The sequence below is a fragment of the Ipomoea nil genome, unplaced genomic scaffold (assembly GCF_001879475.1).
Source record: "Ipomoea nil cultivar Tokyo-kokei standard unplaced genomic scaffold, Asagao_1.1 scaffold2149, whole genome shotgun sequence".
NCBI classification, from domain to species: domain Eukaryota; kingdom Viridiplantae; phylum Streptophyta; class Magnoliopsida; order Solanales; family Convolvulaceae; genus Ipomoea; species Ipomoea nil.
The window spans coordinates 737,462-761,362 of record NW_017618577.1 but is presented as its reverse complement, the minus strand read 5'-3'; the positions used below and the strand labels follow the sequence as shown (position 1 = coordinate 761,362).

Genomic DNA, 23,901 nt, shown 5'->3' with positions numbered 1-23,901 from the left:
TACAGATCTAATGGATTAAAAAAAATGCGGTGGTTTTTTCGTAAATAATTGAACATCGAAGTGCAAGTAAAATGTATTACAAGTGCATGTAAAATGTATTATAGGTGCAAGTAAAATTTACACTGAGCATCAATACTAAGTGAACATATGGTTATAAGTAGTTGCACCTATAGTTATAAGTAGGTGCACCTAGGTGCATGAATGTTTGCCGGAAGTGAATGTTAACAAGGCAAAATTACATGCACTTATAGGTGAAAGTAGTTGCACATATAGTTATAAGTAGTTGCACTTATAGTTATAAGTAGGTGCATGAATGTTTGCGGGAAGTGAATGCTAACTAGGCAAAATTACATGCACTTATAGGTGAAACTAGTTGCACCTATAGTTATAAGTAGTTGCACCTATAGTTATAAGTAGGTGCACCTAAGTGCATGAACGTTTGTAGGAAGTGAATGTTAACAAGGCAAAATTACATGTACTTATAGGTGAAAGTAGGTGCACTTGTAAGTGATTTTACTTGGACTTCGATGTTCAATTATTTACGAAAATGCCACCGCATTTTTTTTAATCTATTAGATTTGGACACATGTCGCGCGTTGATTCGTTCGCATATTCCGTCCTGGGCACTTATTCGCACCTGAGTGCATCACTATATATATATATATATATAAATGGATTGTGAATTCTTTTATCTTTAAATTTGAATAAAAATGAATGAAACTACAACAATTAAAAACAAATAAAAAATGTCAAGCATCTTGTACTTAGATGGCATGTGAGAGGTCAAGCTTCAGTGGAGGCGTTGTTTTTTTTTTGAATGCTACTAGCTCTATTACATTGTAGTATCTGTTCATATACTTTCTCAACCTATTGGAGGCCTTGTTGATTCTTTGTGTTTCATTAAGTTAAGAAATGAGAGGTCATGAGATAAAGGCTCAGTGAAATCCGAAAAAGTATGTTTCAACAGATACTACATCTTTCCATAATAAGCCACAGCTCAAAACGAGCCGGGAGCTGCACCCGGCAGACGCCCAACAAGCTTGCTATATTTTTTTTTCACTAATAAAACCAAAATATTTGACCAAGAATTTTCTTTAGAGTTGCAATTATAATTGTTTACTCCCTCTGTCCCATTTTGCATGTCTTACTTTCCTTTTTAGTTTGTCCCAAAATGTTGTCCTCTTTCCAAAATTGAACATCACCATCATTCTACTTTTTCCCAAATTACCCTTATGACTTTTGCTTTTATTCCCAAAAGTGAAAAAGTGAAGGGCATAATTGGAAAATACATAACATTTACTTTAATTCCTTAAAAAGCGTGCAAAAAGCAAATGAGACAACCAATTGGGGACGGAGGGAGTATGATTTAATTTGCGTGCAGTGGGTTGGAATAAGGACAAGTTTGGCATTGCCGTCTTGGGGAGAAATGTTGAGCCAAGTGTTGGTGTATTTCCTAGTAGAGGACTATGCCAATTACTGGCTCCACAGGATTCTCCACTGCAAATGGGGTTATGAGAAAATCCACAGAGTCCACCATGAATACATCGCTCCAATGGGTTTTGCAGCTCCCTATGCACATTGGGCAGAGATCCTAATTCTTGGCTTTGCTTCATTCCTTGGCCCTCTAATGGTCCCTTGCCACATCACCACCTTCTGGCTCTGGTTTATTTTGCGTCAAACCGAAGCAATTGAGACTCATAGCGGGTACTTACTCTTAATTCTTAATTCCGGTTTTCGCAGTTTTTGTCTTTGAGTTATAATTCAAACTAGTATTTGTCCCGTGCGATGCACGGAAAATATATTATAAAAATATATCTTATATGAAGTTTTTCCATATATAAAATTTTTGTTATTTAATAATTATTATGTGTGAATTCCTATGATAAAATTATGAATATAAATATATTTATAATTAAAATAATATTTAAGGTGGGTGATTACTACAAATCTTAAACTATATTAAAAATTTAGTACATAGTATTTAATATTACAAATTTTTAAGAACTTAGTAAACTATAATAGTAATTGAATTACAATTTTAGAGTCACCACGGATCAAAATTTTTATACCTTTGAGATTTCTAACTCTAGATGTAGCAACATACAGTTGACCTTTAAAGACCAAACAATCACAATCTTAGTTCAAACATTGATTTTTTTCTTCCAAATACTATCGAATTAAGTGTGTAATCAATAAAAGATGAGAACTAATAATTCGAGAATATAATCTTAATGTTACTAAGCCTATTTCACGTCAATTAAGTTGGAGAGTGTTGGTGGATAGTATCCAATGAATCCACGAATAACGCATCTTTGTCTCCGTAGTCCTCGATATGTACATCAACAATATTAAATATTAGGCCGCCTAGTTATGCTATATATTAATTTCAAACTTATGGACTTTGGGGTCGCACGTGTGGTGTGCATGCATGCTTCTTAAAGTCATATGGTCTTGTGGAAATTAAATGTAAATTTAATTTTCACAAGACCATATGGCTTTATTATAATTAAGATGTAAATTTAATAAGTTAATACTAGCTGGGGCTTTTAAAGTATAGTGGAATGGTCACGTTTAGTTCTAAACTTTCAATTTAATCACCTTTGATCCTTTAACTTTTAAATTTAACCAATAATTGTGATCATTCCGTTAGTTTAAGTAAGGACAAAGTTAGGACCAGGACTGACTAAAAATTCAAAAATTGAAGGACTACGAGTTATTAAATTGAAATTTTAAAACTAAATGTGGTGGTGTCATTATACTCGAATTACCTCAGCTGATATTAACTTTAACGAATTGATTGGAAACCCGGAAAATGATATCTGGAAATCATTTTCCGGGTTTTCACTATTTGGAAAGAAGGAAAATTTAAAGTCAACGAAAAATGAGTCATTGGTCAATGAAAAATGGGCTTGTTTTTCCTAAAAACAACTTCCCCTTTTCTAAAGGGGAAGTCATTTTCCGTATGTTGACTTTTCACTCTCTCCACTTTCACGCTAGTTTCTTCTTCATCTGCTGGCTTCGGAAACCAGTACTCACTGATTTCCGGCATTCTTCTGAAAACCAGTGAGCACTGGTTTCTTTTAAGCTTTGGTTTCCGGCGGGAAACCAGATTCCCGCCGGAAACCAAAGGTATTTTATTTTATTTTTTATAATAAAATACCAATTTGGTTTCCGCACGGAAACCAGACATGGTTTTCGTATCGGAAACCATGACATGGTGTCCGGCGCGGAAACCCAGATCTGGTTTCCGCCGGAAACCAATGAAGACCTTTTTTTTTTTTTTAATGTACTTATTTTTAAATATTATAGGATTATATTGAAAATTATTTTACTATTATTATTATAAATATTTTTAAATTCTAAATAAAATAATTAAAATATTTATTTATACAATTCTACTCATTTTTCAGAAAATGAACCAAACACACCGGTGCAGTTTTCCATAATGTAACCAAACACGGGAAAAGAAAATGTTTTTCAAAAAATGACTCGTTTTCCGGAAAATGACTCATTTTTCAGAAAACATTTTCTAGAAGTCATTTTCCTGCTTTCCAAACGGACCCTAATTTTAATCTTTAATTATCATGAGTTGCATCATAAAAATGACTCTTTTAGTCCTCTAGAAAATGAATAAACTATTTGTGAAAGTTAAATTTTAATTTAGTTCCTAATATATTTCTAAATGATGAAAATAGACACTTTTGTGATAATTAAGAATTAGGGTTAAAATGGAAACTCATGATAATTGAGAATTAAATTTACATTTGACTTATAACTTATGAATAAAAAATGTAATAATTCCTTTTTATATACATGATTTTAATTATTAAAATCTTATATAGAGAATTAGGTTTCAATTCGATCTTATCTCTCATTGATGTCAAGTTTATAATGTGACGGATATATTAGGAATCGACCCGCACCGACCCGGGGGCGCGAACAAGAACGGGTCCTGGGGCGGCGCCACGTACCCGCCCCGGGCGGGGCCTCGCCACGTGGCCCCCGCACGGGCCACGTCGGAGACCGGGCCGACCTCCAAATGGGCTCGGCCCGAGCCCATGACGGGCTCGGCCTGGCCCCACAGCACGGCCCGATCGCGAGACCAGGCGCGGTCAACTCGGATCTAACCACCCCCGCTTTAGGGGGTGGCGGTTAGGGGCGGGGGTTGTATAAAAACCCCCCACCTTGTCCAGTTAGGACACGATCTACTTTACGGACACACTTTGTACTGAAGAATCATTGTAATAGCCAATTCCACGGCATTTAATACAATCTACGGTCTCACGGTCTTTACTATATCATTCGTATCATTTATCTATTATTCGTACTCTTATTCGGGTTAGTTAAGTCGGACCCCCGGTTTAATTAATTCCATCAGTGGTGCTCTTGTTGAGAGCTGCTGTACAAGCTTAAGCGCTCTCTCCCCACTATTGTTCATCGACAGCGATGGCACGATCGAGATCCAGCTCTCGTCATACCAATGGTTCCCGCGGCACCCAGCTCGTCGCGAACGGGAACGGCCCCAACGGGGCCCCCGCCCCCAGCATCCAACCAGCCGCCTCCGCCAGGTCGGGGGAGGATCTGAGGGCCCAGCTCACCAACCACCGCAGTAGCGGTGCGACACCAGCTCCCCCCGCCACCCCCGCTCCAGCTCGTGCACTCATCCAGGAAGGGGTGGCGGTCTTCGAGCAAGCTTCCACCGCGCTGGCGTGCGTCGCGGCGGGCCTCCGAGCAAAGGAACAAGCCGCCCTGGGCGCCGCCGGGGGGGCGCCGGCGTCGCCTCCGCCTCCTCCTACCCGGGGGCGCAGCGGCCCGAGCACCCGCCCGCCCCAGGCACCTGTCACCCAGGGGGAGGTCAACTCGCCTCGACCATCGGAGAGGCGGGGAGGAGAAGATTCCCGCCGAGACCGTCAGCGTGACGACGATGGAAGGGCGCCGACCCAAACCAGGCCCGCCCTGGAGAGATTGGGCGATCGCGTGACAACCCGGGATAGGTTGGGTCCGAGGCCGGCCAATGGGCCACCGGCGGCGGAGTCATGCTCCCGCCGGCCGCCACGACAGGGATCGGTCACTCGGAGGTCGCCGAGCCGTGGGCCCCGCGCCCTACCGCGACACGAGGCAGCCTTGCGCGGGTCAGCAGGTCGGGTTCCCCGACTCCACCCGCGACGCGAGCAGGCCTCCCAGGTCGAACGATCGGGGGAAACGAAAGGTAGAGCTCCGAGCTCCCATCTGGTGGAGGTCGAGAAGCTGCAGAGGAGGATGGACGAGCTCCAACGGAAGATTGATGAGAGGGACGGGTCTCCGGAGCCCCAGGACGTGTTGGCCTCCCCATTCGCGGACACCATCATGGCAGAGCCCCTACCTCGAGACTTTCGCTTTCCCACCATTAAAGCATACTCGGGGACCACGGACCCGCGGGCACACCTGACCAGGTACAGAGCCGCCATGATGATCACCGAGGCAACAGACGCCATCCTATGCATGGGGTTCTTCGCCACCCCGGACGGGCAGGCACACGATTGGTTCGGGTCCCTCCCGGCGGGGTCCATCTCCACCTTCGCGGACCTCACCCGGCAGTTCCTATCCCATTTCGCCACCAGCATACAGCGGAAGAAGCAAATTGCCGACCTGTGTGATTTGAAGCAGGGGAGCTCGGAATTACTCGCTGAGTACCTCAGCAAGTGGAAGAAAGAGGCCATGGGGGTCGCCTACTTTGATGGGAAGTCGGCCATAGTGATTTTCCGGAACAACCTGAGGTCGAGCGCCTTTCACCAAGACCTCATCAGGTACCCCCCCAGGACCTATAACGACCTGATGGACAAGGCAGCAAGTTACGCTGACGCCGAGGCTGCCGAGAAGAGGAATAAAGAGCAGGAGGAAGGACGTGGTCGAAAAGACAAGGCACCCCAGGAGGAGCGCAAAGCACCGCGGGCGCACCGACGTGAGTATGCTGAGGGGCCCAGACTGAACCCCACACGCTATCTCACCCCGCTGACACAACCAGTGGGTACCATTTTGACGCACGCGGAGGACCAGGGAATCGTGGTGTTCCCGAAGGAGGAGTGCATGAAGATATCGGCGAGGGGGGATCCCAACAAGTACTGCAGGTTCCACAGGCAGAAGGGGCACGATACAGACGAATGCATCCTCTTGAAGCGACAAATCGAGGAACTCATCCAAATGGGTTACCTCGGCCAATTCATTAAGAGGCCCGGCCAGGCGCAAGGGCAGGCACAAGGGCAGGCGCAGGGCCAGAAGCCAGGTAACGTATGGAGGAAGGGGGGTGGCCAGGCGCCATCCACCTCGGCTCCCCGCAAGAGGGACCATCACGACCACAGCTCCGAGGAGGAGGAGAAGACGACGGAGGACTCCCAGCCCCCGAAGAAGCGGACCATCTACGTCATCTTTGGGGGGCCCGAGGGAGGGGACTCACCAGCCGAGCGGAAGAGGTGGGCGAGGAGCTTGTACGTGGGGGAGGTCACACGTACCCCCCACGAGAAGAAACCAAAGAGGGAGCCCATCATGTTCACTGACGCCGACCTGCCAGATGGGCCCTTCCCCCACCGAGACGCCCTGGTGGTTAAGCTGGACATAAACAACGTGGTGGTGCACCGGGTGCTCGTAGACACGGACAGCTCGGTGAACGTCATGTACTACGACACGTTCACCCAGCTGGGACTCTCAAGAGGACAGCTGGAGCAAGTACGGACCCCCCTGTCCGGGTTCACGGGGGACTCGATCGAAACGGAGGGGTCGATCAATTTGGAGGTGGAGATAGGCACCCCACCGCACACCAGGAGGTGGGAGGTCGAGTTCGTAGTCGTCAAGATCAGTTGCGCCCACAACATTATTCTCGGCCGGCCCGCCCTGGAAGACCTCAGGTGTGTGATTTCCATGGAGCACCTGTGTCTCAAGTTCCCAACACCAACCGGGGTTGGGGTCGTCCGGGGAGACCAAAAGGTGAGCTGCAGCTGCTACCTGAAGGCGTGCCGCCAAATTGGTCAGAAGGACCTCCAGGTCCATACCATTGCTGAGAAGGCGTTTCGAGAGGAGGCAGGTCGACCTCGAGCCGAGCCCGTGGTCGAGACAGAGGAGGTCATCCTCGACCTCAGCTGACCTGACCGGGTCGTGAAGGTAGGGGTCGGCCTCCCGGCCGACCTCCGGGCACGGATAATCGACACCATCAGGAGCTACAAGGAGGTCTTCGCATGGGGCCCTGAGGATATGCCGGGCCTGAGCCGAGACGTGATCACGCACAAGCTGGCTGTCGACCCCGCGGTCAAGCCAGTCCAGCAACGCAAAAGGTACCTCTCCGCTGAGAGGAGGCAGTTCGTCAAAAAGGAGGTCGACACCCTGCTAGAGATCGGCCATATCCGGGAGGTCATATACCCCACGTGGTTAGCAAACGTAGTCCTCGCCCCGAAGCCACCCACCTGGAGGATGTGCGTGGACTACACCGACCTCAACAAGGCCTGCCCTATGGACCCCTTCCCCCTCCCCAACATTGACCAGCTGGTGGACGAGACTGCAGGTTGTGCCCTTATGAGCTTCCTAGATGCATTCCGGGGGTACCACCAAATTTTCATGGAGGAAGCCGACGAGGAGAAAACGGCCTTCACCACGCCAGAGGGGGTCTATTGCTACAAAGTCATGGCTTTCGGACTGAAAAATTCGGGCGCCACCTACACCCGAATGGTGGCCAAGGTGTTCAAGCAGGTCCTCGGCCGCAACCTCCAGGCCTACGTTGACGACATGATCGTCAAGAGCACCGACGCCGACCTCCACACGGACGACCTTACCGAGGTATTTTCGATTATGCAACGCTTTAATTTACGGTTGAACCCTAAGAAGTGTACTTTCGGGGTACACGGGGGGAAATTTTTGGGGTACATGGTCTCGAAGAGGGGCATTGAGCCCAACCCCGACAAGATCAAGGCCATCCTGGACATGGAACCTCCGAGGTCCCTCCGGGAGGTCCAGCACCTCAACGGCCGGTTGGCAGCCTTGGGCCGTTTCCTTTCGAGGTCGGCCGAGAAATCGTTGCCATTCTTTGGAGTCCTAAAAAAGACGAAGGGCTTCGAGTGGTCCGAAGAGTGCCAGAAGGCGTTCGAGGACCTCAAGACGTACCTCATGTCACTCCCCCCCTGGCCAAACCCGTTAAGGGGGAGGTCCTATACCTCTACCTGGGCATCTCGCAGGCCGCGGTCAGCTCCGTGCTGGTCCGGGACGACGAGGGGGTCCAGCGGCCCGTATACTACACGAGCTAAGCTCTACGGGGAGCGGAGGTCAGGTACACGCCCATGGAGAAGGCTATCTTCGCGGTAGATGCGACGGCGAAAAAGCTGAACCACTACTTCCAGGCCCACCCCGTGCAGGTCCTCACAAATCAGCCACTAGACGCGGTGCTGAGGGCCTCGGGGTCGGCCAGCAGGTTGGTCAGGTGGGCCATGCGGCTGAGCCAATTCGACATCCAATTCAAGCCCAGACCCGCCATCAAGGGGCAGGCACTGGCTGACTTCATAGTCGAGTGCACCGCCCGGGAGGCCACGGGGCGGGTCCGGGAGGACGACGAGGAATGGTGGACCCTCTCAACGGACGGGTCCTCCAGCGCCAAAAGTTGCGGGGGTGGGGTCGTACTCATAACCCCGGAGGGATTCCGGGCCTACTACGCCCTCCGCTTCGCGTTCAAGTTGTCCAACAACGAAGCCGAGTATGAGGCGCTCCTAGGGGGGCTCCGCCTCGCACTAAACATGAGGGTGGAAAAGCTCAAAATCCGGTGTGACTCCAGACTCGTCGTGGGACAGGTCACAGGTGAATTTGAGGCAAGTGACGAAAGAATGAGGAGGTACCGGGACGTGGCGCTCCAGCTATTGGGGCAGCTGATCAACTACGAGGTCCTACAGGTGCCTCGGGACCAGAATACAGACGCTGACATCTTGTCCAAGCTCGCCCAAGGGGCCCCAGAACATATCTCAAAAATAGCTCGAATCGAGGATTTCGAGAGGTCGAGCCTGGACGCCTACCCGGTCCTACCCGTGCAAACCAAGCCTCCTTGCTGGCTAGACCACCTCAAGGAATACAAGAGAACAGGTGCACTGCCTCCCGACGAGGCCGATGCCAAATTGGTGAGACGACGAGCCACCACATACGTAATCATGGGGGACACACTTTACAAGAGATCCTATAACGGCGCCTTGTTGCGCTGCCTGTACCCGGACGAAGCCAGGGCAGTCATGGAAGAAATCCACGAGGGGACCTGCTCCGCCCACCAAGGGGCCTTCGCCATGTCCCGAAGGGCCATCATACAGGGGTACTTTTGGCCCAAAATGGCCAAGGAGTGCGCTGACTACGCTAGGGGTTGCGAAACCTGCCAGCATTTCCAGGTCACCCCCGGCCGACCCGCCACGAGCTACACCCCCATCAGCTCGGTCATCCCCTTCTCCAGGTGGGGAGTGGACCTAGTGGGAGCTCTGCCTATGGGGTCGGGAAAAAAGAAATACCTCATAGTGGCAGTGGACTACTTTACCAAGTGGGTGGAGGCGGAACCACTGGCGACCATAACAAGCGCCCGTTGCAAGCACTTTGTGTACAAAAACATCTTGTGCCGTTTTGGGGTCCCGATGCAACTCATTACCGACAACGGACGCCAATTCGAGGGGCAAGAGTTCAAGGGGTTCTGTGCAGAATGGCACATTACTCACAGTCGGGTGGCCGTGTGCTATCCCCAAGCAAATGGGCAGGTGGAGAATGCCAACCGCACCATAGTGGGCGGTCTGAAAAAGAAATTGGAATCCGCAGGGGGGCGTGGGTAGAGGAGCTCGACGCCATTCTGTGGGCCTACCGCACCACCCCCCGGAGGGCCACGGGGGAGACACCTTTCTCCCTGGCCTACGGGTCCGAAGCTCGAGCCCCGGCAGAGGTAGTCATACCTTCCCGCCGGGAGGAGGACTACGACCCCGACACGAATGAGGAGCACCATAGAACTGACCTCCACCTGATCGATGACAGGCGCGAAGCAGCTGCGATTCGAGCCGAGAATTATCAGAGACAAACCAAAGCTTACCATGACAAGCGGGTACGGCCCCGCTACTTCCAAGCGGGAGACTACGTGCTCAGGAGGAGAGAGGCAAGCCAGCCCCAGGCGGGAGGAAAATTTGCCCCTAATTGGGAGGGCCCGTACATTATAGCAGCCGTGGTCTGCCCGGGCAGCTACAAGCTCAAAACTCCCAAAGGAAAGATAATAGCCAGGGTCTGGAACTTTTACCCGAGCACCTGCTGAAATTTTACCAGTAGACATACCACGTGAGAGGCGGGTCTTGGCGTTGCTACTCTAGGAGGAGGACTATTCCCCTCCCCTAATAATGTCTTAGTGAGCGGCAATAGTCAGAATAAAATCGCATATTACAGAACACATTGTGCGCAGGATCCTTTTGTTACAAAGTTGGTTCTCATGCATTTTATCTCCCTTAAAAAAAAAAAAAAAAAAAAAAGTAGAAAAAATCACGAAACAGGGGGGAACGAGCGCTCACTCATGCCTTACCCCCCAGCGAACCCTAAGGGGGCACGAGGCCCGACCTCGCGTACAAACCCCGACGGAGGACGCACCCTAAGGGGGCACGAGGGCCGACCTCGCGTACAAACCCCGACGGAAGAGCCCAGTGGCACGGTCTTGACAGGCAGTGCCCGAGCAGCTAACGCGCACCCTAAGGGGGCACGAGGTCTAACCTCGCGTACAAACCCCGACGGAGGAGCCCGGTGGCCTGGTCCGACAGGACTGGGCCCAAGTGGTTTGGCGCACCCTAAGGGGGCACGAGGTCTGACCTCGCGTACAAACCCCGACGGAAGAGCCCAGTGGCGTAGTCCGCAAGGACTTAGCCTGAGAGGCTAACGCACCCTAAGGGGGCACGAGGTCCGGCCTCGCGTACCAACCCCGACGGGAGAGCCCGATGACATAGTCCCCTCGAACTTTGTCGAAGAGGCTAACACATGACCAAAAAAAAAAAAAAAAAAAAAACCCCTACATGGTTATGGCAGCAGGAACGCATAATTAAACATAAGCCATAAACATATAACGAAGATCCAACATTCGAAGCACAGCAAGATAGAGCAGGAAGAGTCATCAAAGGAAACAAACAGCAAAAGAGAGCAAGAGTACACGTCTAAAGTCTATGCCCGGATACACAAAACAGGGAAGGAGCTGAAACGGGCACAATCAAGGCTGCTCATCCGAACCCGGCGCGGCGGCAAGTGGCAGCTCAGTCGACGGTGCAACGGCAACAGTCACTCCCTCGGCCCCCTCATCCAAGTCAGGAACATGAACGCTCAGCAAAGTGGGAGAAATAACTCCCGAGGAGGCCACCAACTCCACAGGCTCGTCGGCGCGATCAAGGGGTGATAGTGAGAAGCCCGCCGCAGGGGTCACTGGCTCGGGGTTCTCCATCTCGACCGGCAGCTTAAGGGCGACCGGGTCGAAGGCATCTCCTTTCTGACGAAGGGCGGTGTAGATCTCCTGCTGCATAGCATATCGGCTCACCTGGAAGGCCATAGCACTCTCCTCCGCAATCGTTTCCTTCCCAGCATCACTAGCTAGCCACGAGGTGACTATATCGCCGCTGCGCCCACGGACATACTCCTCGGCATCGCGCTCGAACTCATCCGACTTCTTGTAGGCGGGGACGACCTGTGCAAGCTCCTCCGCATGCCTCTTCCGCTCCGCATCCAGGGCCTTTCGGGACTCAGCATCACGCCTGACCGCCTCATCGGCCCGCCTGGTCTCGGCCTCCAAAGCTCGCACCAGCTCACGAGCGCGACCCTGCTCATCCTCGACAAGGGCCACGGTGGACACGGCCCAACCCTGAGAAGAGACACAATCATAATAAAGCAACATCGAGGACTAAGTGCGATAAAGGAAGTCACAAGCAAGAATGCATACCTCGATGGTACGGAGGGCCTCTCGAACGACAGGGGGCAAGCTCCGCGTCGCGTGCTCGGCAGGCGGCGACGGGGGCGGTACAGCCGGTGGTACAGGGGGGCGGCTCGCCTGCGGCCGCGTCCCTCCCAGTGGGGGCGCACCAGGCTCAGAAGGGAGGACGCCAGACTGCGTGGTAACCTTCTGTCTCTTCGCAATGGGGCCACGCGCCACGACACGCTCAAGGAGCTCACGAAACGAAGACATGATGGGAGATCTCGCTGCAAAAGGAGACGAGCAAGGGTTAATCCATAAGCCATATGCACAAACAACGGGCCAGCGAAGGAAAGGGGAACAAACCACGAGTAGAGGCACGCGAAGGGCCGACAGCGGACCCGGAGGACCTGGGCTCGGCAAAGACCTCGCCCGAAGAACCCAAGGATCCCGGGGACTGCTCTGGGGGCTCATCGTCCGACAACTCGATCAAGGGACGTGCATCCGACTGGGGCGTACGCAGAAGGCGCGGGGGAATACGAGGTGGTAGCGGCCCATCCGATACAAAGCCCAGACTACGCATGTTCTCCGGCGTAATCATCTCGCCAATGATAATCTCTCCCCGATCGCCCCGGAAGGCATGGACGTCCCGGGCTAGAGCGGCCGTCTGGAGCGGGGCCCTGTGGCGCACAAACCTGTTGTTCCAAGATAGGAACGGCCGACGATCACCAACCGAGATGAAGACAAAGTGCGGTTTCCAATCTCTGTTGGTCTGATTGAAGTCATGGAACGTCTTCATACGCGCCCGGGCCGCTATACCCACAAACCCCTTACTGGCCTGGCCGGAGGACGAGGTGACTTGAAACAAACTCTGGAAGAGATCCATATAGGGCTTGACACGAATGGTGTGGCAGCGAAGCAAGAAGGCAAGAAGTAAGTAATGGGCATTCGGCACCAACTGCCCGGGTGCGATGCCGTAGTGGTTGAGGAAGGATTCGACGAAGGGATGAATAGGGAAGCGAAAACCAAGGTACATGGACTGCACGTGAACCCCGAAGAAGAGGGGTGTCGGCGGCTCGGTGACATTCCCCGACGGAGTAGGCAGGCGTACCTCGCCCGCAGATCCAACATAGCTCTTGGCCTCCTCAAACTCCTACACAGAGGTCTGAGCCAAGGTCGAGGCCGCGACGAGTGTCTCCAGAGGAGTGTACTGGACGGGATCCTCGTACGGGACCGCGAAGGGATCCTCCATGACGGGAGGATGGGCGTCTAATGGACCGTCGTACGGCATGGTGACCTCCCCAGAGGGGGAATGAGCAGGAAAAGGAGTGGGGGGGGGGGGGTCGCTAGTTTCGTCCATGGGGAGGACGTGAGTGTCTACGGAGTCCAAAAAATCGTCCAAGGAACCGGAAGAAGTGTACATGCACCGACTAAACCTACGAGATAAAAGAGATGGGGTATAAGAACGGGGCGTGCTTGACACATAAAAAATGAAAAAAAAAAAAATTTAGTCGTTAAGGACCCGGGCCCGGCCATGCCGAGGTCGGGCCGACCCCGGGGTCGGCACGGCCTCGGCGGGTGGGGTCGGCGGAGCCCAGGCCGGCGCCGGCGCATCCACGCTGTAGCAGGTGTCAAACAAAAAAAAAAAAGGGGAAGGCAGTTTGAGGGACCTCGGCCAAGGTCGGCAGAACAGGCCGGCCGGCACGGCCTCGGCGAGCGGGGTCGGCACGACCCGTCGCCGGGCGGCGGCGCGTCCCCGGCAGTGGGGGGCGGCCGTTGCCGTCCTCGCCGTGGCCCGAGCCCGGGGGGTCGGCCGGGGACCACGGGGGCGCGGCCTGCGAGCCACCCCGTGGCAGTGGCGGAACAGCGCCGCCGCGACGGAGCAGCGGCGTCGCGGCGGCGGCAGGGTGGTTCGAAAAAAAAAAACAGTAAAAAGAAAGGGAAGAGAGGGGTGTACCACGCTCGGGCCTACGGCTCGGCGACGGGGGAAGTTGGAGAGCGGCCGGAACTTGTTGCCACGGGCTCGCCGGAATTCGATGGTGGCTCGTCGGAAGTTGCCGCCGTGGGGTGGTCGCCGGAATCCGGTGGAGGGTGGTGGCTTGCCGGAGCTTTGGGGGAGAGGGGTGTGATGTTGGGATGGTAAAAGTGTAGAATAAGAGGGGAGAAGGGGTTTATATAGAAGAGGGGGAGATAGGAAGAGGGGGAATTTTGAAATTCAAAATGCAAAAAAGGGGGGGGGGGGGGGGGGGGGGGAAGATGAAAAGAGGGATGTGATTGGTTGAAAAGAGGGATGTGATTGGTTGACTTGGAGAAGATGACCAAGACCTAAGAGGACTCTACTGTGTATGTCCTAACAGATGAAGGAGTCATATTCCGGAGGGAATTTTTTCATCATTATCGCGAGAAGTACACTGGGACGGCAACTATAACGCGGGGACGCGGGCGTCACGGGGTCGGTATTTTTTGGAGGTCGGCCAGAGCGTCTACTCTCCTTCACTGACGATTACTCGCAGCTCGGAGAGTGGGGGACTGATGACGGATATATTAGGAATCGACCCGCACCGACCCGGGGGCGTGAACAAGAACGGGTCCCGGGGCGGCGCCATGTGGCCCCCGCACGGGCCACGTCGGAGGCCAGGCCGACCTCCAAATGGGCTCGGCCCGAGCCCATGACGGGCTCGGCCTAGCCCCACAGCACGGCCCGGTCGCGAGACCAGGCGCGGTCAACTCGGATCTAACCACCCCCGCTTTAGGGGGTGGCGGTTAGGGGCGGGGGTTGTATAAAAACCCCCCACCTTGTCCAGTTAGGACACGATCTACTTTACGGACACACTTTGTACTGAAGAATCATTGTAATAGCCAATTCCACGGTATTTAATACAATCTACGGTCTCACGGCCTTTACTATATCATTCGTATCATTTATCTATTATTCGTACTCTTATTCGGGTTAGTTAAGTCGGACCCCCGATTTAATTAATTCCATCATAATGAAATGGTATTCAAAATTCTGGACTTTTTTGTTTTTCTTGTAGTTATGAATTCCCATGGAGTCCTTCGAAGTACATTCCTTTCTATGGAGGTGCAATCTACCATGACTACCATCATTTTGTTGGGGAGAGCTGTAATAGCAATTTTGCATCGGTTTTCACTTACTGTGATACCATTTACGGCACAAACAAGGTTAGTTGATCAATAGTAAATAACTAAATACCAAATGTTTATAAACTCTAATTTTAAATCGATAATTAGTTACTTCACTATAACAATTTAAATTAGGGTCACACTTGTGTGAGACCATCTCATATATTCTTATTTGTCAGACGGGTCGAGTCAGGTCAAATCGATCAACATTCAACTGTCATACTTATATGCACAAATGTCATACTTATATGCTTAAATATAATACTAATCAGGATTAAAAATTTTGGTTACTTATAAGGAAACATGTAATACTTTTGAGGAAAAATGTAATACTTTTGTATTTTGATGTAAAAGTATTATATTTTCCATCAAAAGTATTACATTTTCCATAATAAGTAATGTTGGCAAGTGCCCCAAGGGAAAATATAATACTTTTGAAGAAAAATGTAATAATACTTTTAAATCGAAATGTAAAAGTATTACATTTTCCCTTAAAAGTATTACATTTACCTTTATAAGTAACAAAAAATTTATTTATGATTAGTATTACATTTGAATATATAAGTATGATATTTGTGATTTGTGTGTATAAGTATTACATTTTTATCTCGATCAGACTCGTCTTACGGTGAGACGGTCTCACACAAATTTTAGCCTTTAAATTATAATTAGTTATTGGCCTAATGATATATGCATTTGAGAAATGGTCCTAAGTATATATTTTTAACATGGTAAATTTATTAAGGATAATAATGTTAAATGCATTTACGGGACATTTGTTAAATGCATTTACGGGACATTTGGCTCAAGTAAGGGTGTTAGCGAATATAGCACTTAATAAACTACTCGTAGTGTTCGGTAAATATTCATTTATATACGTTTATTAAGTTAACCGAATATAAGTGAACAAATTTTGGAGCTCTTTTAATATATATATATATATATATATATATATATATATATATATATATACACGTATGTACGTATGAATCTGTGCACAACCTTGACGTTGCATCATCCAACGGCCCAAAACATGATGTACGGAATTTTTAAAATTTTGTCAATTTAGTTTCTTAAAGGGTCTAATTAACGAAATTTTAAACAATTCGAAGAACAAATTGGTTGAAATTAAAAACTATAGTACATTGATAGTAGTTGGGAAACAATGGAAGGACCAAAATGTGAATTTCCCCTTTAAACAAACAAGTTAATATTATATTCTCACAATCTAAACTAAAATGTTGATTACCCCTTTGGTCCTGTTTGGTAAAATGTTAGCCTATAAGCCAATTTTTACTTATTTGACCGCTATTAATTGTTTGACTTGGTTAAAAAATTAATATAAGTGTTTAGTTAATTAGCTTATTTTTGTAACTCTAGAATGCTAAAATTCAAAAAGTTACTCAAAACAACTTTCTCAATTAATTTTTTGAGAAAATAAATTATACCAAACAGCTACCAGCTAACAACTAATTTACCAAACATATTTCTACAATCAGCTAATGTTATCAACTAGTTATACCCTCTAATTAACCAATCAGCTAACAACCATTTACCAAACAGACCCATAGTTTTTTAATATAAAGTTGTAGTTGTTGATGTTTTTTTTTTTTGAAAGTTTGTAGTTGTTGATGTAGTTGATTAATTCATTAATAATTATTGAACACAAAATAATTTGCTTAAACGTCTTTTAGGACTATATCTGTCCATGTAAAAGACAAGGAATGGGAATAAAAGACAAACGTAATGCGTTAAAAATAGTTGACAAAATTTTTTTTTTAAAAGAAAAGTATTGGAGAAGACTTTTTAACATATTCCATTATTAGACAAATTATAATATCCACCATGGTCCACATTTCAAAATGAATCACAAATAAATGTTTAATTTAACTATATTGAAAATTCATTTTAATATAGTAAAAGTTTAATTTTAAGTACTATACCAAATAATAAACATTCAATACAAAAAAAAAAAATGAAACTTCAATATATTAAAAACGAACTTTTAAAACAATTGCTTTCTCTCTTTTTTTCATCTGTAAACGCCCTGCGACTCCATTCTCCGACTGCCGACTGACGCTCTAATGGAGGGTTGAGCCGGCGGTGCCATTAGTAGACTCCATCCTCTGGCTGTTTTAGGAATAAGCGTTAGATCTCAGATTATCTCCGATCGTTTTTTCAGAGAAGGCGTCAGAGACTCTTCATATCTGATAGGTTTTCTATCATCTTTTCCATTTATTTTGTTTTCTTTTGGTTCTATGTTATCCCTTTGTTCCTTTGACTAGTTTGTTTTCTCTCGTCTCTCTGGCGAGTGTTTCCCTCTCGTTTTTTTGGCGAGTTTTCCTCTCGTTTCTTTGGCGAGTTCTCTTTATAAACGTGGAATGATAAAATGGTCACATCAGAGTCAGGTTTGGCTATGTTTGACCAGATCTATGAAGAAGCATCGAGTTCTTCCAACAACTTCCGCTTCAAATTTATAAAATAGTCCGCGATCCAAGTTTTCTATAACATTGTTAGGAAATTTGTTTTTATGTCTGACTGTAAAGAATGCACTGTCATTCTAACGATCTGTATTGTAAACATTTCTTTTTATGATTAATGAATTAGCCTGAACTTATGTCACTGATTCACCTTACAAGGTGAATCATGGTCCATGGTATAATGATCTACTGTTAAGTTGCAACTAGGGGCGGAAATAGGCTAGGTTGGGGCGACGTTTGATAAATTAGGCATGTCCGGTTATGAGAATTTGAGGCCTGAACTTGTATGTAGGCTCTTTTTAGGCCTAAGTCTGAGCTTACAATAAGTCTAGCTTAGCCTAACACTTTTTTAAAGGCATATATGTAGGTCATTAAAGAGACTCTATTGTAGACTTTGAGTCTATTTAATAAGATCTACACGTTATATACTTTATATGGCTTACATATTTGTAAAAAAAAAAAAAAAACAATTTAAACCTACTATAACAATAATATACGAGTAGTTATAGTCTGTGAAGATACTACAACAACTAACATCATCAACCTCAATTGAATTTTTTAAAAAATTAAAAATTAAAATAAGAACTTGAGATCAACGGTTGATCAATCAAATGTCTCACTCCACCGCTTCCACTACTACTACTACTATGTATTATGCAATGATGAGTTTGCTATTCTGCTAGGAGGGAAACAGGAAACGACGGGAAAGTTAGAAAATTGAAAATTGAGATTATAATTTAAGTTTTACGGTTTTATATATATATATATATATATATATATATATATATATATATATATATATATATATATATATATATATATATATATATATATATATATATAATTAGGTTATGGTGCGGTTAGCGTGCCTAGGTGCGGTTGTGCGGTTTAATCTAGGTCATTCATCTCGCTTAAATCAACGTCAAGGATTGCCAAAAAAAAAATGCGGTGGCAATTTTGTAATTTTTGCATCTAGGTCAAAATTAAGGTGAGCGGATCTATGATTAATGTGTGTGAGTTTTGTATATAAGATGCGTAAGGTGCGCGAGTTTTGTGCTCAATGTGCGTGGGGTTGTGCTTAATGTGAGTAGTTGTTAAAACTTAAAGTGTGGACTTTTGTGCTTAAGGTGCGCGCGAGATTTGTTCTTAATGTGAGTGGAGTTTGTGCCTAATGTGCGTAGGGTTTGTGCTTAATGTGTGAGAGGTTAGTGATTAATGTCAATAGTTGTTGAAACTTAAGGTTTGTGAGTTCTTTTTTGAAAGGAGCCAATGCGGCATTTATTCAAAAAACTCTGAGATAGAGTCTGGAGGGACAGAGTCCCAGTACATAGCTGTAGAGTGTGTAAAAGCAGACGAAGCTAAGGTATGTGCTAAATAATTATCTAATCTAGGAATATAAATAACTGAACAGTAATTAATCGAGTCAATACTAGCTCTTGAGGCATCAATAGCGTAACCGAGATATGATATGATAATAGTAGGTGCAGATGTCAGGTATTGCTGTAGTATTAAGCAATCTGTGAAAAGGTGTATAGATCGTTCCCCACGATCCCATAGCCATGACAGGACTTCCTTGCATGCCAGAGCCTCGGCCATAAGCGGGGAGGAGCAGCTTGGTAGCGGAGCACTGAATGCCGAAACGTACCTTCCATCGTTGTTGAGAATTAATGCCCCAACAGTTGCTTTGTCTACTTCGTGCCAATCACCAGCATCGAAATAGCACTTGTTTGGCCCTGCAAGTGACGCCACAATGGGGCTCGGCAGTGGCAGATTGCGTCCGGTAGTAGCAGCCTGCTGGTGGCGGTCCTCTTCGTGGTCGTGCAACGGTGCGGCTACGGTGGAGTCCGGGGCAGCAGGCGGTGCAACCACAGTATGTCCGTTCCGTTCGGGGTGCACCTCTCTCCATGCACGTACCGCCGCGGTGGCCGCAGCTAACACTTTCTGTGGGCGTTGTAGACATGCATCCCATACGGCATTGTTTCTGGCCTTCGAAGTATAGAATTGCCGCTGCGTAGATCACCTTATCAGTGTCTAAAATATTCAATAATTCATCAAACCAAGTATGAAAAACATTTGTGACATTCGTGGGGATTGGAAGGTGGGATTGAGCCAAAATGGAACTTGCATAGTCACACATAACTAGAGCATGCATTATATCTTCATCCATGATTCCACACATGGCACAAGTGGGATCAAAATCTACTCTCTTTATAAGCAAATTTCTTGTGGTAGGGAGGATATTGCTCAGGGCTTTCCATAAGAAAGTTTTCCATTTGGGTGGGATCCTAAGCTTCCATAAGTTTAGCCATTTATCAAAACTGCCTGGTGTATCATTATAATTCCCAACAATTCGTCTATACCTGTCTTTTACAGTGTAGCTACCCGTCTGTGAGTTAATACTTAAAGTGCGTGGGTTTTGTGCTTAATGTGTGTGAGGTTGTGCTTAATGTGCGTGAGTTTTGTACTTAATGTGCATGAGTTTGTGCTTAATGTCAGTAGTTGTTGAAACTTAAAGTCTGTGAGTTAATATTTAAAGTGCGTGGGTTTTGTGCTTAATGTGCGTGAGGTTGTGCTTAATGTGTATGGGTTTTGTACTTAATGTGCGTGAGTTTGTGCTTAAGATCTAACACTTAAGGTGTGTGTTTCTATCACTTAAGGTGCGCCACTTTTAGCTTATGCTTCTTTCTTCCAGACACGCGCGCGTTTTTTTATATTTTAATTTTCATTGATTTGAGCCGTTGATCTAAATTTGATCAACGTCTCAGATCTAACCGCACAACCGCACGGGAAGCTATATCCGCACCTGAACGGCTGAACCCTTCCCATATATATATATATATATATATATATATATATATATATATATATATATATATATATATATATATATATATATATATATATATATATATATATATATATATATATATATATATATATATATATATATATATATATATAAGATAGACTTAATGCCAAGCCTGTAGTCTTATAAGATAGACTTTAAACATATAAGATATAGGCAAATTATACAGTGTTATATAGACCATAACAAAAAGTACATTTTTAATATATTAAATGTGCATTATTTTTGTACTGAATGTACATTATATAATATAATGTACACTCAGTACAAAAATAATGTACATACCCTGAATACAATGTACATTATTTTTGTGCTGAATATACATTATTTTTGTATTAAATGTATATTATTTTATAGTATACAAAATATGGTCCACACAACTTGTATGGACCATGGTCCACACAATAATGATTGAATGATATAAACTTAGGCCTATTTAGTTAAGTAGGTTTCAAAATAAGTATAAGCTGTAAGCCCAAACTAGGTCAATGTAGATCCAAACTAGGTCAAGTCGTCAAGGGACTAGTCTAACCTATTTCTACCCCTAGTTCAGTCGTTATATCGTAGACCGCAGTGCATGGCGCCGTTTCTTTAAGTAAAGAAACGGTCCGCCGTTACTGTTAACGGAGTCCGCATATTTGGTGTATTAAACACCAACTGACACTACAATATATCTAAACCGACACTGCCTCACGACAAATAAAACTGCAGTATATATAAAATGAAACTGAATAACATTTCATATATTTGAGTGTATACTATACAATGAAGCTGTAATTATATCAAAATGTTTATGTAGTTGTGTTTTAATAAAACTATATTATATATAAAATAAAGTTAAACAACATTTTCACATATTTTAGTCTATAAATATCGAATGAAACTGTAGTTATATCGAAGTGAAACTGTAGTTGTGTTGAACTGACACTGCATTGTATACAAAATGAAACAGAATAATAGAGTTACTTTTTACGGAAGGGTGAGAAACGACGGGAAACGAATGCCGTATCTTCTCATTAAACAAAACGACGTTGTTTTGATGTGCGGTGCATGATCGATCATGCACCGCGATGCCCGATATAATTTGCGCCCCTAGTTGTAAACAACTTTTCTTACAAATAGAGAAAAGGGTCAAATAGGCCCCTAAACTTTACTCAAAAGGACAATTAGGCCCCTAAACTTAAAAAAAAAAAAGAGCAATTAAACACTCGAACTTGTCATTTTAAGTCAAATAAACCCAATTTACCAGTAACCTACCAGTAACCTGTAGGTTACTGGTAAATTTTTGCCGTTGACCGCCGGAAGTCATTGTGACCGCCGCTAAAAACTTAAAAAAAAAAAAAAAAATTCGCCGGAGCAAATTTTCGATCGTCTTCTCCATTGGAGAGGACGACCAGAGGTGCTGGTCGCCTTCTCCAATGGAGAGGACGACCAGTCTGGTCGTCTACCAGCACCTATGGTCGTCCTCTCCATTGGAGAGGACGACCAGTGGTGCTGGTCTCCTTCTCCACCGGAGAAGACGACCGGCCGGTCGTCTTCTCTGGTGAAAGGCTTTAATATATATATGTCGCTGGAAATTTTATTTTTTCGCCAGAATATCGCCAGAATTTTAAATGACCTATTATTTCAGGTAAATAACCGGTTACTGGGTTTAGATGCTCAAAAATAACAAGTGTTTAATTGCTCTTTTTTTAAAGTTTAGGAGCCTAATTGCTCTTTTGAGTAAAGTTTAAGGGTCTATTTGACCCTTTTCTCCTTACAAATATTTTCCATTTGTTAATTCTTTTCTATTTATAATTGGGTTTTTGTTGCATTTTTTTAGGGATACCAATATCATCAGAAGCGAATCTTTGAAAAGGTATTATGATTATTTTTTTCTTACAATACTCTTTCATTTAAAAATAATAATAATCTTACTATTATATCACTAGTACTTTCACCCGTGCGTTGCACAGAATAAATTTGTTATAATATTTTAATAATATTTGAAACGATATACAATTGTATAAATTATAACTTCGAATATTATATAGTGCAATTTAAGAATTGATCGAGTTGGATCGATTATGTTTTCAGATGTTATCATTGCTTGAATTCGAGCAAATAATTGTCCAATTAATAGCCAACGTGTAGATGTACGCATCTGGTGCTGAAACTTTAGAAATTTTATATATTAGTGTTTATGATTTGTATAAATTGGGCTAATTATCTCTTTGTCTAGCAACTCAGTTATAGAAATTATTTGTACGGAAGATATATTTTCTATGTAGATATATACCAATTTTGTCATCTTTGCATTAAAAGAAAACATAATATCATTGGTTTGAATTACACATTATTGAAAACCTCTTTGTAGACGACATTGATAGTAGCAACAATATTTTGTCCATCCTCTTCGAGAGCTAACACCATCAGGCCATCAGGATGGGTGCTCGGGAAAAAGTCAAGTACAATTGACCGTGATTAAAGACCGGTTTTTTCAACAATAACTCAACGTGAGTTAGTGTTTGGCCCTGACTTTTGTTGATAGTCATGGCATATGCGAGCATCAACGAGAATTGTTTACGTTGGAACTTGAAGGGCAATCTCGTACCAGAACGGGTGAGAGACATTCGGGGGATAAGAACTTTGGTTCCTTGATGTGTCTCATTAACTATTCTTGCTTCGACAATGTGATCTTCCAATTTTGTGACATTGAGGCGCGTAGCGTTGCAAAGACCAAGAGAGTGGTCTATATTCTGCAATAACATAACATGTGCACCAGCCTTTAATGTCAATGAATAATTAGGAAGCCCAGCTAATCTCAAGCTATTTAAGAATTCAGGAGTGTGTACTTCTAATAGATTTTCACCGTCTAATTCTGCCTTAAATATGTTCGACTTTCTGCACTGTTCATTTCACACATGTACTAATTAATTTGATCAACGACATCTAAAGTCGGTGACATCGCTCGGCCTTCTAGGTGCGACTAATCAAGCATGCCAGATCTCGCACTTGCGAAGGTGCTTTCCACTATAGTTGCTATTACAGCGGGTCCACATTTCAACAGAAACAGTACCGGAATATCGATCTCAAACAAACCGCCGTTTACAACCCCTGTAATCCCATCTCCGATGTCTGCAATCCATTTTGAAAACCAATCAACTGTCTGTCTATCTTCCTCTTAAGCTAAGCTCTGTAGTCTCAAGTTCTTCGTGAGCCTCAATACCTTGCAATTTATCTAGAGGTATGAAGAAGTAATAGTGGCTCTGACAACTATTGTCTATTGGTCTCGTTGCTTTTGGAATAACGGGAAGAATCTATCTAAAATCACCGCCCAAAACTACTATTTTTCACCAAATGTCTTTTCAGCACTACCTGGTATGGCAAACCTCAATAGATCTCTCATGGTTTTGTCCATATAGCCTCAAAACAGTGTTTGTGCGTCATCAGTGCTTCGTCCCATATTATCAATTTGTTCCTCAAAACATAATTAATTCATTTCCAGTCATAAAAATAATCTGGTATGT

General features: G+C 45.6%; 1 protein-coding gene across 1 annotated transcript; it reads left to right on the top strand.

Moving 5' to 3' along the window:
• Nucleotides 1-1,385: 1,385 nt before the first annotated feature.
• Nucleotides 1,386-22,259, top strand: LOC109149049 (methylsterol monooxygenase 1-1-like). The gene is made up of 3 exons (XM_019296671.1): nt 1,386-1,704; nt 14,938-15,085; nt 22,215-22,259. The coding sequence occupies exons 1-3, from the start codon at nt 1,427-1,429 to the stop codon at nt 22,257-22,259; spliced, it is 471 nt and encodes a 156-aa protein (XP_019152216.1). The 5' UTR covers nt 1,386-1,426.
• Nucleotides 22,260-23,901: the final 1,642 nt, after the last annotated feature.

Excerpts from the sequence above, each read along its gene's own strand:
- LOC109149049 (XM_019296671.1), top strand. The coding sequence starts at position 1,427 with ATGTTGAGCCAAGTGTTGGTGTATTTCCTAGTAGAGGACTATGCCAAT. Across the intron at positions 1,705-14,937 it reads GCAATTGAGACTCATAGCGG|TTATGAATTCCCATGGAGTC; the intron begins GTACTTACTCTT and ends TTTTTCTTGTAG. Across the intron at positions 15,086-22,214 it reads CCATTTACGGCACAAACAAG|GGATACCAATATCATCAGAA; the intron begins GTTAGTTGATCA and ends GCATTTTTTTAG.